The sequence below is a fragment of the Uloborus diversus genome, chromosome 3 (assembly GCF_026930045.1).
Source record: "Uloborus diversus isolate 005 chromosome 3, Udiv.v.3.1, whole genome shotgun sequence".
NCBI classification, from domain to species: Eukaryota; Metazoa; Arthropoda; class Arachnida; order Araneae; family Uloboridae; genus Uloborus; species Uloborus diversus.
In genome coordinates, this window is record NC_072733.1 from 42,714,276 (window position 1) to 42,732,948 (window position 18,673).

General features: G+C 35.3%; 1 protein-coding gene across 1 annotated transcript in view; it reads left to right on the forward strand.

Annotated features, from left to right (window-relative positions):
- LOC129218717 (uncharacterized) overlaps window positions 1-14,593 on the forward strand; it is an 84,172-nt gene extending 69,579 nt beyond the window's left edge. Inside the window, exon 3 of the mRNA XM_054853040.1 lies at window positions 13,967-14,593. Within this exon, the coding sequence (XP_054709015.1) occupies window positions 13,967-14,593 (627 nt within the window). The remainder of the gene's footprint in view (window positions 1-13,966) is intronic.
- The last annotated feature ends 4,080 nt before the right edge of the window (window positions 14,594-18,673 follow it).

Genomic DNA, 18,673 nt, shown 5'->3' on the forward strand with positions numbered 1-18,673 from the left:
GTTTACCACTGTTTCGTTTCTTCTTTCTCATAAACTTACAGTCTTAGCAGTAAAAGAGTTAAGTTACCGGATTTAGCTCAGCCATGTCAAAATCAAGCACTTCCCTACATTTCAAACATTGACGAAAAATATTATCAAATTTTAAACTTACTAAATTTTTGGTGCTTCAACAATAAAATAATGCCGCCCCCCATGCTATGGCGCGATTTTCATTGTTGGTGACGTCAGAGCGTTACTCTATCAGTGATTTTGGATATTATATATATGAGGATGCTGTGTTCAACGTTTAAAAATAAATTCCCTGCCTATCATTCGGTTATTGTTTGTTTGAAATGCCACTTGGGAGACCCAAGACTCTTTCGCGAAGTGAGCAGAAATGTGAGCAAAAAGGAGCGGTTACTGAGAAATTTAGGTTCCCATTAGGGCAGGAATCCGACATTGGTCTCGCCCAATTATATAGCAGCGGTATCTATTTCCACCACTACAACTTAGACATAACCTTTCGGATAAGGAACGTCTCCAAGAACTCTGCTAGCGAACCAACCACAGAACTTTTGGACTCTCGGATTTACGTGCACTGCATGTTCTCGAAGGGTATTTAGAGAAGTCAGACATCGCTAAATATCCGAAGCCCCCGATCCCCAGTCCGATGCATTGGAGGCTGTGGTGGCCTGAGCAGTAAGGCATCGGATTTGTGACCGGAGGACCCCAGGTTAGATCCTAGACGGTCGAAGATCCACCGTCTTCAGGTGACTGGGGGACGTTAAATATGCTCGTGGCTACAAAGCCCTCCAAGTGAAACGATATCTCTGGGGGTGATGGACCAGGGATTGCTCGGTTTCTGGTCTGGATAAAAAAATCAGAGCTGGCTTTAGGGTCCCATCCAACTGGTTAAACCAAAAAATTACATAATCCTCTGGGGGGGGGGGCAGCGCGGCTGGTCGTTCGATTGTAAAATTTTTGATAGATTTTTCTGAGGCACAATATTTGAGTGACTCAATTCATTCCTGACTATAAAAGTACGAAAGACAAAAATTAGATCGTTAAACCGAAAAGCATGAATAATGCATACTAAATCGATTTTAACAGTTTCTAAAACAAGCATATTATAAATTGCATTGGGAAATTTCTCAAAAATCTGTGAGTTGCTACACAATTAAAGGTTTGTTATTTTAGGTGGCTAAGAAGAAAAATGATTAAAATCAATTGGTATGCCTGAAGTCAAACAGTTATCTTTTAAATCGTTTTTGTTGAGATGGGAAAACGCAAAAAGGAATGAAAATTACTAAACGAAGAATTACAAGCATAGCATATACTGACACCCTGGCTGCGAAATGCCTTTTTTCTTCTTCCTTTTTTCCCCCTTTTCATTTTTTTTTTTTTTTTTTTTTCGATGTCATAAAAACTCTTGAACCTATGAAGTATTATGGTACAAACCGCAAATTCATACGATAATTTGTTGGTTTTCTATGAATTTTTTAAATGTGTCAAGGACTTTTCGGACACCCTGTACTTTTTCTGTGAGCTCAATTCTGCTCTCTCTTACGCACATCGCTTTACTTTGTGTTTGCTACTGTTGTTTGTGCTCAATATGGCACCCCTCACGTGTGAAATCTTTGTGTTAGCTACTTCTGTTTGTGCTTAATGTAGCACTACTTAAGTGTGGAATATTTGTGCTTGTGCTTAATATGGCACCAATAACGTGTGAAATCTTTGTATTAGCTGGTTATGTTTGTATTTAATGTAGCACTACTTAAGTGTGGAATATTTGTGTTTGTGCTTAGTAACGCGTGAAATCTTTGTGTTAGCTACTTCTGTTTGTGCTTAATGTAGCACTACTTAAGTGTGGAATATTTGTGCTTGTGCTTAATATGGCACCAATAACGTGTGAAATCTTTGTATTGGCTAGTTATGTTTGTATTTAATGTAGCACTACTTAAGTGTAGTATATTTGTGTTTGTACTTAATATGGCGCTTATAAATCGTGAAATCTTTGTATTAGCTACTTCTGTCGGTGCTGAATGTCGCACCATTTAACCGGTAAATCTTTGAAAAACTGCACGTGAAAAGTTATGCCGTTATAATCGCTTAATATCATTAATAAATGATAAGTTAATATCTATACCGATAGTAAGACTCCACTATAAATACAACAATATGAAGTTTTCATTATTCCTTTACGCATGTTACCAGTCGTTAAAACTGATATCTGGTGAAAAGTAACGGTTACATGTGTTATAATAACCATACTCAAGATGCAATTATTGTGGCTTTTGTTAGTTTTCACGTGATTATTCGCAGACATTATGTTGCCCAATAACGTCACCTGTTCTGCGCGTTTATTATTTCATTTTTAAACCTATGCTTTATATCATAAAAATTCCTACCAGTTATTACAGATGAGATACCATTTTAAACTTAAATGATATCTACCATTAAAATGTGAGCGTTTCTATTCTCGGTGTAACATCTACTTTCAATTGAAAATATGATGAAGACAAGATGAGAAAATATGATTGGGATTTTTGCTTTTTCGACATTTAATTCTGCAAGAATTACGAAAATGAAATTTTCATAAGATTCTCCGGCACTATAGTTATAATTTGAGCCTGGATTATATGCACTAAAACTCATTAAAATTTAAGTGAAAATATGATCTCGAAAGGATTAAAATATGCTCTAAAATTGAAAAATATGCACTAACCTTAGAAAAGGTGTCCCATCTGGATTTTAAAAAATTGCTTGACCAATGACGTGCCTTTTTTTATTTTAATTTTGTTATTAAAACGAAATGAATATACATTATGGTATCCGAACACTTTTGGAGTCCTTTTTATTAAAAAAACGATATTTAAAAATATTGTAATTACAATTTTTGATGCAGTTTTAGTAAAAAAATAATAATTTAGAATTATTTAAAAATATATTTCCTTAAAATTGTATTAAAACTTTAAATTATTTATCGAAATTGTAAGAAAATGCTCAAAATATTTTAAAAAGCTATAAAATACGTTTTTAAAAAATCAAAGTAAACGTATAGCCGAAATACCTTACTGACTCTCGACTAGGGCATTATACCAACAATTTTGAGGATATGTTGAAACAAAAATTTTTTAGAGCACATCGAAGCCTTTCTTGTAAGATTTTCGACAACTCGACTACATTGATATTTTAAGAAAAAAGCATAACTACTAAAATATTGCTTTAATGCTTCTGTATTGCTTCTTACGAAGCAGACACGAAAATTGGTCAGCTTTTCAAAGCTACGGAATTTGGATTTATCCAATAAATTTATTTTTAAAATTTGTGCAATTTCGTCAAAATAAAATAGCCATTTTAACGTCTTCGGATAATGTGCTCAAATATGCACATTACTTGAGTTTATTCCTACAAATTACAAAATATTCTTCAAGGCTGCAGCCTCAGATACATGTAAATGTTTTTTTCACTTGCTTCTGCTCCTTGGCATTTAGTTCAAAGGGAACCTTTAACTATTTTGTCATTGCAGGTGCGGGGTAAACAACGTCTCTGTTTACGTATATAAGAATCGATCAGTACGGAACATAAACTGGTAGCGACGACAAACTATTGGTTTAAAAAATTAGTATAAGTACATATATGCATAATCAATAGCCTCATAGTCACTCAGTAAGAATGCACCTTTCATGTAGTGAAATAATTTTTCAAATAGTTGCAATGGCTCCGGAGATGACCTCGAACATATAAACACACAAAAATCCGCCCTCTATCTTTATAATATTATTATAGATTACACACAAAAAAAATTTTCTTCCTGACGACAAAATTTGACAGAATCACTTAATCATAAATGTTAAACTTTTTTTTTTTTTTTTTTGAGAACCGATGGTTATATTCAAACTAAAAAATATATTGACCCCCATAAATCTCTTACGTACAGTTGAAATGGGTATGTATTTATAGGCTAATCTCTGCAATGACGAAAACTGTATTCTTATATTCTTAACTTAATTATTGTTATTTTAAATGTTATTATTAGTTGCAATGTTTCCCTTAACCCCGACTTTCTTTCATTCTCATACTATTTCGGAATTAGTACTTGTAATGGCAAAACGCCGAGAACATGTATTTATTTTGAAAGCTCTTTATGGATTAGCCGCATCGAGAAAATTTAATCCTCTATTTTAAGCTAACAGCCCTGTCAAGATTTTCACAGTTCAACATCCCTTTTCAGGCCTTTGATGTGTCCATTAGGCATCTATATTTATCTTGCTTCTTTCCAGAAATCAAAAGCTATAATCCTTTGATTGATAAATGCAGTACCTAGAAAACAACTGTTGAGAGAATTTCTAAAATTATCATTTAAAAGATTACCATCGATTTCTTAATTTCACTGCTTATGCATCTTTGATAAAATTCATTCGTGTCCAGAGGCATTTTCTTGTGTGAATTGAAATAATGTTATTAAATGATGAAAAATGATGAGAGGTTGAGGTTTAAGTTTGAGCTAAAAGATTTTATTCAAGTCTATTTTATGACTAAGCAGCTTTTCATATTTTCTGAAGATTTTGATTCGGAAATTATTCTTTTGCTTTCTATTTTCCGTAAAATTAAGAACAATAATTACATGGGTGTTTTCATAGAATTTCATGTATGTAAATTTTAAACACATTTTTTGAATAACCGTTATATTGAGTCAACATCGGAAGAGATGTCGCTTCCTTTTTTTCAATACTGATTATAGAAGGAGGGAAACGAAACTTAAATCTTTCGAATCAAGCACAAAATAATTTTTAAGTTCGATTTTTTTTTTTCAAATTTACGTCAATATAAAATTTTGAATATGAAAAGTAAAATAAATTAAGGAATAAATTGAAATTAAAACTTTATTCTGTAGGGAAATAAACTTTAAAATCGTTGCGAAAAAAAAGTAAGAATTAAAATTTTTAAATGAAAAAAAAAGTACATATCAATAGCGATTAATGACAAGAATAAAATCATTTTTTTTTTTGTGAAAAATGAAGCGCTTAAACTTTCTAGAATTCGTTCACCAAATAGCCCATTTCCTTAAAATGGTCAATGTTAAGTTTACAGAGAAATTTACATCCATGTTTATAACGTTTTCTTATTTCTGAAAATGAAAAGAAAAAAAAAACCCTAAAAATATATTAAAATCGATGCAGTTTTCTGATTTTTTAGATTGCATATTACGTCAGTACAATACAAACTTTTTGTTTTAGTTAGTTTGAAAACTTTGAATGTTCCTGAAATGTTGAACCTTGAGAAAAATGAAAAAGTACTGAATATTTTCTTATAGGAATAATGAAGAATTATCAAAAATATATGAGACAATATGCTGAGTAATGATAAAAGTGTGGTCCATTTTATCGCTGTCACAAATTAACTCCTTATTGCTTTTACAGTTTTAAGGTTGTAAATTATAGGTTTTATTCGTAACTGTCAGTTACTTAAAACTAACGAAATTACGGATCATACGGATTAAACTGGGTAAATCTTGAGAAGTGGGGTCCTGCAAACTCCAGGGTCCATTATCTATGCCATAGAACCATAGATTGTATGTCTAACCGAAAATAAATAATGGCACATCTCAAAAATTTGAAAAAACGTAATAATTATTTATTTAAAAGCTAAATTTACTGCTCTCTTTTACCACAATACTGAAGCAAAGCTAGTTTATATAACTGATGTGTGGTGGCGTTTAGATCAATAGTAGCGTATAAATCAATGAATGACTTTTACACTACAATACTCTGCACAAAGCTGGTTTTTATAACTTATGTACGGTGGAATATAAATTGAGAGTCGCGCATTATGGAAATCTCAGTTTGGATGAAAATTTTTCACACTTTAAGAATTCACTATTAATTTAGACAACACACTAACCAGTAAACATAACATTAAAAAAAAAATCATTTTTGTGCATTGTAGCATTTGAGTGTGAATCAGGGCCGACGAGAGACCATCTCAGCCTAGTCGGAAACTAAGGGCCCGGGGCCTTAGGGTTTTTTTTTTTTTCTTTCTTTCTTTCTTTTTTGAGATGTGCCACCCCCTAACTGCCGTCGGTGACCGATAAAATCTCTATAGAGCCGCAATATTTATTTCTGTTTATTAAAACGCAAAAAGAAATAATCACCAAAGTTTTGAATATTTCATGAAATGCATTATAACTCCAAGACGTCTTGAACATAAGTAGCACAATACGTTTTATAAAAGCTGAAAAATGGTTGTTAACGTTGTGACAACCATTTTTAAACATTTATGAAACGCATAAACGTTACGTGTGCTACCTGGGAATAAGGATGGGAATTATGGAGAAGAATGCAAGATGTAACTAAGGCGATTACACACGCCCCGTTTTGAACGGGACAGTTCTGTTGGCCTGTCCCGTTCTGCCTGGACGATGAAATGTCCCGTTTTCTGAGGTAACAAAATGGAAAACACTGGGAATGTTTCAACCGAATGTCGGTTGGTGAAATTATTTAAACATTTTCACACAAAAAAATTTATCATGCTAACAATTCGCACAAGTAGTGAATATATTTTGTATTTGACGGCCTTGATGCACTGGTAGAAAGGGTATTTTCGTTGATGAATAAATTGTGAACAAGCGACAAAGCACAATTGAATCGATGAGTCCAAAAACCAGTCATCTCCTTTGTTAAACCAAAGGAGATGACTGGTTTTCGGACTCATCGATTCAATTGTAAAACGCAGCGCTTAAAACAATGTTGACTGTAAGCGTAGATTGTATGAAGTTCTGAAAGGAAGTTATTTCTTTTTTTTAAATCGGCACCAAATGAAGGTCAGTGACGGTAAATGGTAAAGAAATTTCAATGTTTTAACTTTAGATTCCCCCCCCCCCTTTTTTTGATGAATTGATAGATACAATGTTGTGCATTGTATTCAAGACTGCACTCTCTGAGAGTAACTGGGTATGAAAAAGTTGAGTTCATGGCTATTTGTTAGTTATTGAAACTTCGTTTCCTTTAACTGCAGCATATTTCTTTTTACCCCAGAGATCATTGGTTAATTAAAACTGAGTTTCCCCCATGAAGTTGATGCAGGGTAATAGAAAGTCACAATCAGTTTCGAAGGTTATGAGGTTCTGTACCAACAGTACTTTATCTGCTGCTCATAGATCGCATACGACCCGCATATAATCTGAAATCATTTAAAAAGAAAAATCATACAAAACATTAAATTATGTGTAAAATTTATGTAAAGTACATGCAAAAGTGAAATTTAGCCCCCTCCCCCCTTACCCCAAAAGAAAGAAACAAAAACTTAGTAGTTTCCATTTACCCCAGAGCACAGCCCGCATTGGTTAAATGTAAGCACCTAAATTGCACATCCAAAATAGCGGGGAAGGTGAATTTCATAACTAAATATTCTTAGTAACCTTGCACATGACAAATAACAGTAGTTGAAACCAATGACACATTTGTAGACTTGTTGGAGAGGAAAATGTAAGATCACTCAGCTTTTAAATACCAACTTTTTTCACGCTATCATGTTAAACAATGTTGACGCTTACACTATAGCTTTGAAACGCTAGGAACTCTCAGGACTTTAAGTTGCCTAATCTTCATTCACCAATTGTTTTGCTTCAAAAATCACCACAAGGATTGTAATCGAGCTTGTTTCCACCTATCCCAACCAGGGGAGTGCACAAGGGAGAGAAGGGATACCTGTTGGTGAAATATATGTAGAGTGTAGAGATGTAGGGGTAAACAATATTCAGGGGCCCCGTAAAAGTCATTCGTGACGGACCCCAAAATTTCTGTGTACGCTCCTGATCCCAACTGACCATAGTCATTTTAATTTCTGTACCTCAGAGTCACAGGGACGTAAGTCACATTATGGTGATTTTACAGGAGAGAAGAAAAACTTTTTTCTGATACATGCAAAGGATGGGACGTGCGCTCTTTTAACCCTGGTAAACAATTTAAAAGGATTTTTTTTTTTTTTTTTAATTAAGTTCACATGGGCTCGATGTGGTATAGGATTCTACATACAATGCACTAATAAACGGAAAATCGCAATTTTTGTACTTACATCAGTCTGGCTCTGAGGTACAGATTTGTGCATTAAAAATATAATATTACCATTTCTCCTTTCTTAAGTTTTTTTTTTTTTTTTTTTTGTAATAAGCACAAAATGCTACCTTGATTTTAGTACGCATGCAGTTGCCTAAAATATTAAAAGTCCCATATTAAGTTTGAAAAAATAATGGTCACCTTAGATAAACTCCTGCTAAGCTTTTTTTTTTGGGGGGGGGGGCGACTGAAGAAGAAAGATACAGTCTGACTCAGGGCGTTCCGATGGGGGGTCACTGTGACCTCCCAAACATTTCCTTATTCGGCAAATTTGGTCGGACAATTCGGCAAGATTATCATCATTCGGCAAAATTTGGAGTTCCATTCGGCAACTTGAAAATTTCTGCTCTCTCAAAATTCTAAGTTCGGGGCGCCCTTCACCCCAGGGGTGTCCACTCCAAAGCAAGAGTCCCCCTAAATATATAAAAATACCCCTCAAAACAACCCCCCTAAAATGTCAATGGCGCAGTCTGCGCCATGCACCCCCCCCCCCCAAAGGTGGGCACCCCTGCCTTACCCTGACAATTTTAGAAGGTGCTGCGAAGCCCCGAGAAGAACGGTCTCACAGTTTAGCCCCTGACTAGCGCCGACAATGCTATATCCCAACTCTGCGCCTTCCAATTATCGAATGAAAATAACAACTGTGGTAAAATTCGGCTGTGAGAACTCTTGGCGCGCTTTGGCTGATCGACGTCAAATTGCTCTCGCTCACGTAATAGCGAAGGCCGCTCTGGCTGTAAGAAACGTTCGCCTGGTGGCGAATAGGAAATGCTTTTAGTAACCTTGGAGGGTAGCGAGTAACGGGACGGGACGAACCGCCCTGTCTAGAATTTTATTTCCGGATTACCTCGTCTATGGTTTGCTTTTTGTTTTTGTTTACCCGTGACCTTCGTCCAAATGGCAAAACTCTTCGCTCTCAGAACTCTCTTCGCTCTTCTCAAACACATGGCGGAATACTATCAGTGGCGTCACGTGAAGTTACGTTGGATGCTGACTGCTTTACTAGTTAGAGGTTTTAATTGTCTCTCTCAGCTAATGCCAAGGGTGGATCAAGCATCTGGTTCTGGATGGGTTGTTGTTGAAATATGATAGCACAAATCGGAATGGGGGGAGGGGGGCTCAGGGCCTCCGAGAGCCAAGGCGGGCAATTGTCATTTTTGTCACATAAAACTTCCGTAAAACTAGTCAAATGAAAACTACTCTGATTTCAATCCGGGCCTCTAGTTTCCGACTAGGCAGACATGGCCTCTCGTCGGGCCTGGAGATAGAAGGGGAGTACATACTTTTTTTTTTTTTTTGTGGACTCGGGCGGCTTGGGATTTTCCACTGGTGACTTAAGTTCATGAAAACACCTTAAGGCGAAACTAGCGATTTCTGGAAGATCATACCCCCTCCCCCCCCCCTTCCACACACAAACGCATGCCTTAACACGATAGCCTAAAACTGCATATTGAGAACTTCAATTTTGAGAAATTACCAGGAGAGAGACCTCCTATTTCTGCTTGAATATTACACGTATGGCCCTCTTTTCGATTTTTGTGCATACTTCAATGATGCTTCCCTCCAAAACTACAAACTACCGCAATGCGCCCTTGCTTTTCTTTGAGTTTTGGGAAGTCATGACACACGTGACCCCCCCCCCCCTGAATCTGTGCTTGACCAGAACATTAATTTGTACTCACTGACTCAAATCCTGACTGATTGCCCTGATGAATACAGGGGTGCCCAACTAGGGGGGGGGGCATTACGCAGACTGCGCCACTGGAATTTTTAGGGGTGTTTTGAGGGGTATTTTTCTCATTCTCGGGAGGGGGCTCTTGCTTTGGGGGGGGGGGATCTTCGCGATAATAAGAGAGTTGTTCCCTTGCTCCTAGGGGGCTGGAAAACCCTGATGAATAAATTAATATTTTAGGAACCGGAAAGAGGGGAAAAAAGAAAAAAAAAACGATTTTTGAACGAACTGAAATCAAGAACAAATCTAGAACGAAAAAAATGTTTTCGCAAATCGCAAATATGTAAAAATCTTTTAAGATTAGTCCTTAGGAGTTTCCTAACTTTTTTAAGGAGAGTCCGCTTAGTTTTAAAAAAAATGTAGCCCATCTATTTCAAAATTTACGCTATGCTTTTTCAACTAATAAAAATCAACAAAATTTCACCTTTAAACCAAACCACCTAGACCAAAGCTTTTGCTTTAGACTCACATTTAAATTAAGTTTTCATGGACATTTTGAACATTACTATTCAAAAAAGAAAATAAATAAATAAGAAAAAAGAAAATAATTAGTTTTAGCAAGCAGAAATATTCCATCAACACCGCATTAGTAATTAAAATCTCTTTGGAATTTACTCTTTTTTCTTATATTCTTCTATGGTGATCCGCCTGTCAAGACAGCGGGGCAATCGTCCTCAAATTGCTAAAACTATTTATTATTATTACTATTACTGTTCTCTTGAAATGGAACATATAACATATTGTGTTATTAATGCTAATATTAATTTCAAATTCAATGCATAAGTGAAAAGGTTTAAGTTTTGTTCGTTGTAAATGATTACAAAAAGTGCACTCATGTTTGTGAAAATTGCAACAACATGAAGGACTCATTGGAAAGGACTAAAATTTATTCCACGTATTACTCATAGTGCTACAAATAAACGATCAAAAATACAGATCTTTGAAATGAAAATAACAGGCGTGAATTAATATCGAATGTAGCTACCCTGCGCAACTCTGCGAGCCTGTACACATTTTGGCATCGAATCATAGAGGTGCTGAATGGCACGATTGGGAATAGTACACTGTTAAAACTACAGGATGCATTCGGCACCTTTCAGGGGAGAAACGCTTGTTCACCAGCGGCACCCAATACGGAGCCGAAATCGCACCTCTAAATAGGGTGAAAAACAGGCACCTTTTAAAAACTAGACAGCCGGAGTGAAAAAAAGGAACCTTCGGAAAGAGAAATGGCACCCTTACTATAGATCCTCCTCCACCCTCCCCCGTATTGTGTGGGTTTTTGAATACAGTTGTGTTTTTTTTTTTTTTTTTCTTTTTTAAAGTTTTGTTTTGATTTATGATATTCTACGTTTTGGACATTTTCACATTGAACTCGGTATTGGGAATGATTAAAACATGTAATTACAGCATTTGATCATATTTCAGAGCTCTCAACGTAGTTAAGAAGTGCTCATAGCTTTCATTCATCTGATCGTGCTCTAACTCAGTGTTTCTCAACCTCTTTTGACCCACGGGAGCGGTAAAAGCAAATGAAAAACTTTGCGGACCGGTGAAATCTTTATCGTTTTCTTAAAAATTCATAAAATAAATAACATGAATAATAACTCTGGGGCCGTTAAAAAACATGTGAAAAAATTCAGGGTTCTGATGGTTTTTTTTTAACAAAAAGTAATGTTAAAAATTAATAAAACAATAAATATCTACCCCTCCACTTGGTATCAAAGATCTGTCACAAATACGTTATAATTTAAAAACGAGTAATTATTTAAAACATGTGAGAAATTATACATTTACTAAAACATGACGTATTCCGAAAATGAAGCATAGCTGTACTTATGGATTATTTACATGATGAGCCAAAAATATTCAGGGATATTACAATTACGGAAGAACAAAATCGTTTCATAAAACGTTAATCAAGAGTAACAAAATGAAATGCACATAAAGTTTTTCAACCAGTTAAATAAAAAACCAAAAGGAATTTCTAACGCTATCGAGCATCAACCGCTAACAGGAAATGATTCTAACACTTGAATGAGAAAGCGAAAAAAAAAAAAAAAAAAGAGCTAGACTGAGAGAGATTTTTTTCTCTCGCTAGCTTTCTGTTTTAATTACGAAGCACAAGAAACATTTTTATTAAGGTTCTTTTGGTGATTAATAAAAGCTGCTTATCGAGTATTCAAGAAAGTAATGACAGATATTTTTAGTAGCGTTTTGAATGATGGAAATTTCACGATAGTAACGGTAAACGGGAACTAGAAGACTAACGGTTACTGAACAGCAATAAATGCACTTTTAAACACTTAACTATGTTTGAAAGCCCTAAAAGCTACAAAGTGATCAAAAGCTGTACTTACTTGTAATTTCGGATAATTAATCCTAGAAAAGTTGTGTTTTAATCCAATAGTGTACTTCATTCAATGTGAGAGACACACAAACGCAATCATTATTTGTCCGCCATATTGAGGTGGTTGAATGTATGTCTAAGGCAAAAAGCGCATGCGCAATGAGTCTTTCTGCGATTGCATGCTGTTTTGGCTCCTCTGCTCTATTTTCTGGCCTGCATTGCTCCTTCAGGCACTATGCTTTCACCTTAGAGGGAATATTTTCACTCGTCTGGAACCCCTGGTTATAACAGTGTATCCTATGTGGTTTCAATCTGAAGCAAAAGTTCATTTGTACCAACTGCCGGACGAGACACATGGGCGAGTCTCTAACCAACGCAATCAGAGACAAGCCCGATTGGCGTCATATCCGGAGAACGGGTAGGCCATGGGAGTAGCGTAACCTGTTGTGCCCCGAAGAACACTTGTAAGTTACGTGCGACATGTGGACGTGCATCATCCTGCTAAAACACTGCACCAAGAATTTTCTGAAGAAAGGGTAGTGTCTCCGGCGTCACAGCGTCTCTGAAGTGGCTCTCGCTATTGAAGTTACCCGTAATTCGGACTAGATGTGAATGCCTTTGATATCCAATAGCGTTCCACACCATGACGCCTGTCGTTAAGCTGGTATGACGTCGGATTACGCACTCTGGGATGTGATGCACCCATGCGTAATGTCTGAAGTGTACACGTTCATCGTTTTTGTGCAGATTAAATCTGGACTCATCCGAGAAAACGACCTGTTGCTAGTCCTCACGCAATTACGCGAGTTGGTTGGCCCATTGAAGCCGAAAGTAACGATGATTTAGGGTGAAGGGAATTCTGTATAGGGGAATCCTTGCGTACAGGTGCCCTGGTGCAGCAGACGTCGACGAACCGTGGATGCAGCATGTGTGACACCTGTAGACATACTTCAACGTTGTGCTAGCGTACGAAAGGACGCTATACGATCCATAACAGCTAGGCGGGTGAAGTGTCGATAATCCCGTGGCATTGTTCGGTTTCGTGGGCTGGTGCGAGCCCTTCGGCTAATTTCATCGTCCACTGTCCATCTTTTAAAAATACGCATCACAGCTGAGGCATTACTTGCGCCCGCGGGCACTGATTTCTCTATACATAAGTTCACCCTCACGCATTCCGATCATGCAGCTTCATTCGAACTCCGTTACTCTTTCGTATGACGCTCTGCGTTTTGGACGAGGCATATTGAGTACTACAGAAACATCTACCATCGGCAGATAATCATAGAATGATTTCGAAAAACCTTTACAGTCCTTCATACAAAGAGTCTACGCCACAATTCAGAGGGCGCTTCTCGGTCCACGCATGTGCGACGTCTCTGTAATTCTAACCATTTGCATATCTTATCCTGCTATTCATTTGATGTGAATTTCGGTTCAATTGCATAATTCCTTCTTGGTGTTGCAATTTTCACAAGCATGAGTGTATATAAATGGTTTAAGGGTTGACTCCCTTCAGGAAATGTCATGTTTTAAAGTCAAAGTTCACCTGAGGATCCAGGATAGTTTACTTAATTTATACTAATTGTAAAAAGAGAAACATGGAATTATATTCTTTATAAGACAGTTTTTCATGCAAGAGCAATGACTGTCTTCTATCCTTCGGTAAAAAATATCTTCGTAGTATAAATTTATCACACCCATAAAAATAAATGTTTTATTTAATGCTGATGTTTAATATAGTGGTAAATTTAAAAAAATGTATCTTATTTATTATTTTTAAATTTACAGGATAGCGGTCCAAATCTTGTGGTTGAGCAAGGAAATGATGTTCTCCAGGAACTCAGTCAAAATGACCTCCATGGGCTGGTTCCTGAAACAGAGGACGAAGAAATGCTTCGTAACATGTCAGATCCAGGGTTTGAATTGGAAAGCATATTTGCTGTCATTAACAACAGTGAAGCAAATGCTAAGAGCAATCCGGAGGAGGAGACCGCCGAGACGATGCCTCTCTGTGTCCAGCAATTTCAACAACAGCTGGAAGAGTTTGGGCAACAGCATGACCATCAACAAAAAAATGATTCCCTGGTTAATGTCTCATCCACGTCTTTCAACATGGCCGATTCTTCTTGTTTGTTCAACAGTGGTACTAGCAACATGGCAATATCTAATCCATTGTTGCACCAGAGACTGACGACGACAGTGTCACCTCCTATGAATTCTTCCACCAATCAGGGACCAGGACCAAGTCTTTTGGCCTCGGTCCTAGCGTCATCTTCCGCAATATCTACTTCCTCATCTGGACCATCGGCTTCCATCAATGCATCTTCAACGTGTTCGTCCTCGATATCATCTGTCATGCCGTCTTCTAGCACAGAAAATGTTCTCATCAAAGAAGAAACATGCCTCCGTAAGTAGTTATTTTGGCAATTATGCATGTTGCATGGTGAAATAAATCACAAATAAACATATGAGGCAGTGAGAAGCAAAGGGATTTAAGTGGCAAAATTAAAAATTTGGAGATAACCAGTACAAATAGTAGGGGAACGTCCCCTCTGTCTTGAGGTCATAGTACTAGTGGCTCTCGTAGGTGCCTCTGTACAGCATGATTTAGAAAAAGCCTACCTAGGATGTTATCTCTAAACGCGTTTTACTCAAAACTTGAAATGTTACATCACTTTGCTTCTCACTACCTCATATTCAGGGAAACGCTTTACTTACTATACAGCATTAATCCGTTTTCACATAATGAGTAAATATCATGTCTGTTTTCTTTTTTGATAACTACAAAATGAGAAATGCGAAGGAATGGGTTTTAATACATCTTTCAATGCAATCAAAAGCTCCTCATTAATGGAAAAACTCATTTTAACAAAAAACATTATTCCTTTTTTTTTAAGTATTTTTGAAATCAATAGAAATTTATTCCTTGAAAAATCGTCTATGAACAGCAAAGAATCGAGTAAAACATAATTATGGAAATTAGAATGGGTAAAAAAAAAAAAAAAATTTCGTGGGTTTTTAAGAAATGACATGCATTATAAAAATTTTCTGTTGAAAAAGGCATTGTACAGTAGAGTCTCGAAAATCCGAGGTAATTGGGGCTGACGCCACCTCGGATTGCTGAAAACTCGGATTATCCGGAAAAATCTTATCAATTACAATTTTACACTATTTGGACTACAAAAGGGCGTACATATCTTTCAGTTCCCAGTATAAAGTATATAGGGAATATTGTAGGGATGAAAAGATTTCACCTATTTTTCCACTTTAATAACCGATAATTCTTATTTTCAAGATGTCTACTAAACGTGTGAGCAACTAAAAAATCCAACTAATCTACCCCCGAGTTCATTTCAATTAGTTTCGTTGAATTATTTCGACTCTAGTCAATTTAAAATTTCACGTATCTTGAAGAGTGCTGGCTGGGGACACGGTCGTTCCAATCGTTCTTTATGACTTTACAGTATAAGCAGTTAAAGTTTTATAATTAGTAAAAACCATTAATTTGTTGATAACAGAAATCATCTTTAGCTATTAAAAATGTTTGTTACTAATAAGCGTACAAGAAATGACCTAATGTAATTTACACACCAGATCGTTTTCTTTTACTCTAAAATTGTGTAAGGAACTAAAGTGTAAGGAAAATTAGTAAGGAATATCGTTACTAAATTTTTTGCTGTCTTTTCTTTTATGACATCTAAAAAGGAAATATGCCAAAACTGTTTTTCCAAACTGTAGTTGCTCCATCAAAAAAACGGAGGGGAAAAAATCATTCCTACTAGCGAGGGAAAAAAATAAAACTTTTTGATAGCTCGAATTAAGCGGAACCTTGAACTTTTGAGACTCGGATTTTCGAGATTTTACAGAATTTAAACTTATACTACAGTAAAGACGGTTCAAACACGAAAGTGATTTTATAAAAATTTCAACTCAAAAACATATTTCTCCCACTTTTAACTCCTTGATCGTTTTTAAAGTTGGAAAATGTCATGGTTTTTGGAATTTTAATGAGTTTTTGGCTGATTTTTTTTATTTTTTAATAATTAAATTTCAAAAAACGTAATCGTTTGTTTTGATTATATTTGTTCATTGTAAACCTATACAAAATAACAGATTCTAAACTGTAAAGAAATAACTAAAGATTCTTCTTTAAAATAAATTTTAAAGGATTAATTTTAAACAAAATTACTTTTATGTTAAATCTTGGATGACAATTATTAATGTCTCTTGAAGGGGATTCAAATGATCTGGTTCAAGTACTTCACGAACGCTTCCATGTGTTTGATTTAAATGCTACATTGAAACAACATTACGAAGAGTATTGAGCTAGACATTTTGTATGTTCGCAGCAACGTTCGTAGCATACATTTCTGAAAACATTGATCACTTGATTTTAACGAGTTGCTGACATATTCTAGTAGGGGAATGTGGGGCAAAGTGAAATGGTGAAATATTTACTCCGCTTTTAGTGCCTCTTACCTAGTAATATTTTAACTACGTAGTAATATATGTAGTCTATTCCAGTTACGAAAAAATTACTTCTGAAAATCAAAGCATAGGAAAATGCAGGCAATTTTCAAAAATTGATATTCAAATTGTAGTATTTTGTTTTAAGTCAAAAATTAATTTGATATTATCAAATTATAAAGTACTTTTTATTAACTTTTAGATATTGATTGGGACCTTCTAATGTTTGGTGCAGTATTTATTCTGTTAATATTTAGCTTATTTGTATTTTAAATGTTTTGTACAATTAGTCAAGTGCATACGGGGCAAATCGGATGGGGCAAAGTGAAATAGTTCGTTTTATGTACTTATTGAATTTTTTATTAAATCTCTTACGTATTCATTTATTAGTTACTTCATTTACATTCTTTCATTTAATAATTCACTTATTTCTTCATTCACTATTTTTTTCTCAATTGAGGTAGTGAAAAGCAAAGGGATACAAGTGGCAAAATTCAAAATTTGGAGATAACCAGTACAAATGGTAGGTGAACCTCTCTTGGGCAAGTCTTGTGGTAAGAGATTGTACTAGTAGCCCTGGTAGGTGCTGCTGTACAGCATGATTTAGAAAAACATTTCAATAAAAGCCTACCTAGGATCTGATCTTTAAACGCGTTTTACTCGAAACTTAAAATAGTCCACTTGCATCCCTTTGCTTCTCACAGCCTCAATTGGTTAAGCGCATGCGGGGCAAAGTGAAATAGTTTTCATTTCGTATACTTATTCAATCATTTACTAAATCACTTACGTATTCATTTATCAATTTATTTATTCATATTCCTTCATTTAATAATTCATTCACTATTTTATCCACTCATCTATTTTTCTTCATGTATTAGTTAATATTATAATTTATTTATTTATTTATTGTGTCATTATCTTTTTTATTTATTAAACTATCCTTTTATTTGTTTATTATTTTTCTTAGAAACATTTTTCACAATCGAATAAAAAATATTTCATCCTAAAAATATTTCATTTTTCACTTCGCCCCAATGAAAAAAAAAGTGAAAATTTTAAACTTTTTTTTTTTTTTTTGAAAGCGAAAATTTTCTGCCAAAAATAAAAAATACTATTTCAATGCAGGTTTTATTTTCAAATACAATGTTTTTTCTTTATATGTTGTAATTTTTAAAACTAATTTCCAATTTTTTTCATTTTGAAAAAGCTCAGTCATCTTAACTATTTCACTTTGCCCCACATTCCCTTACTAGAAATATAAATTTACATTAATGAGCTTAAAATAGCGCTTAGTAAAAAGTATACAAGTTAAATGTTGTGGAATTAAGAGTTAGTTAAACATAAGTAGAGAACTGCTTTAAACTTCCGCATGACCGACTTCAGACTAAATCTTCCTAATACTTTTGACAAGCTACTTTAACTTTATGAATTGAAAAATAAAAAACCTCCATCATAGTTTGCATATTGATCAGATACGGTCGCGACCTAGATTAGGTAGCATTTACATGTCGCCGGTTTTTCAAACTTTTGACCAGAAATAAAACTCATTGCCGGACAGCGCTTCAAACTATTGCTTAAGAAAGCAGTCTAAAACATTTCAACTTTTCACTGAGACACCAACTTTAAGTCCGAATGACTAGTCGAAACTTTATTTTTGCTATTTTAAATTTTCAAATTTTTATTTTGTGCTTTGCTGAATACATGAAATATACACCCAATGGGGATAGAGAAGAGACAGCACCATTGAAATTCTTGGGCGATTCTTTTGAGGAGTTTTTAGTCTCGGGGACGGGGGGGGGGTATCTGTTGATTTCAAGGGGGTGCGCCATGGTGCTCCTACCAAATATGGGTTGAATACATCTATAGAATTAATATTGATTTCTTACATTTAATTAAGAGACTGATGGTCCCAAAAACATATGCTGTTGAGGTTATGAACATTAATGCTTTGCTTTTTTGTTATAAAAATATTCCCACCGGTCTGGAGAATGTCATCGAAGATAAATTTTCCGGATATAAGATTTAAAG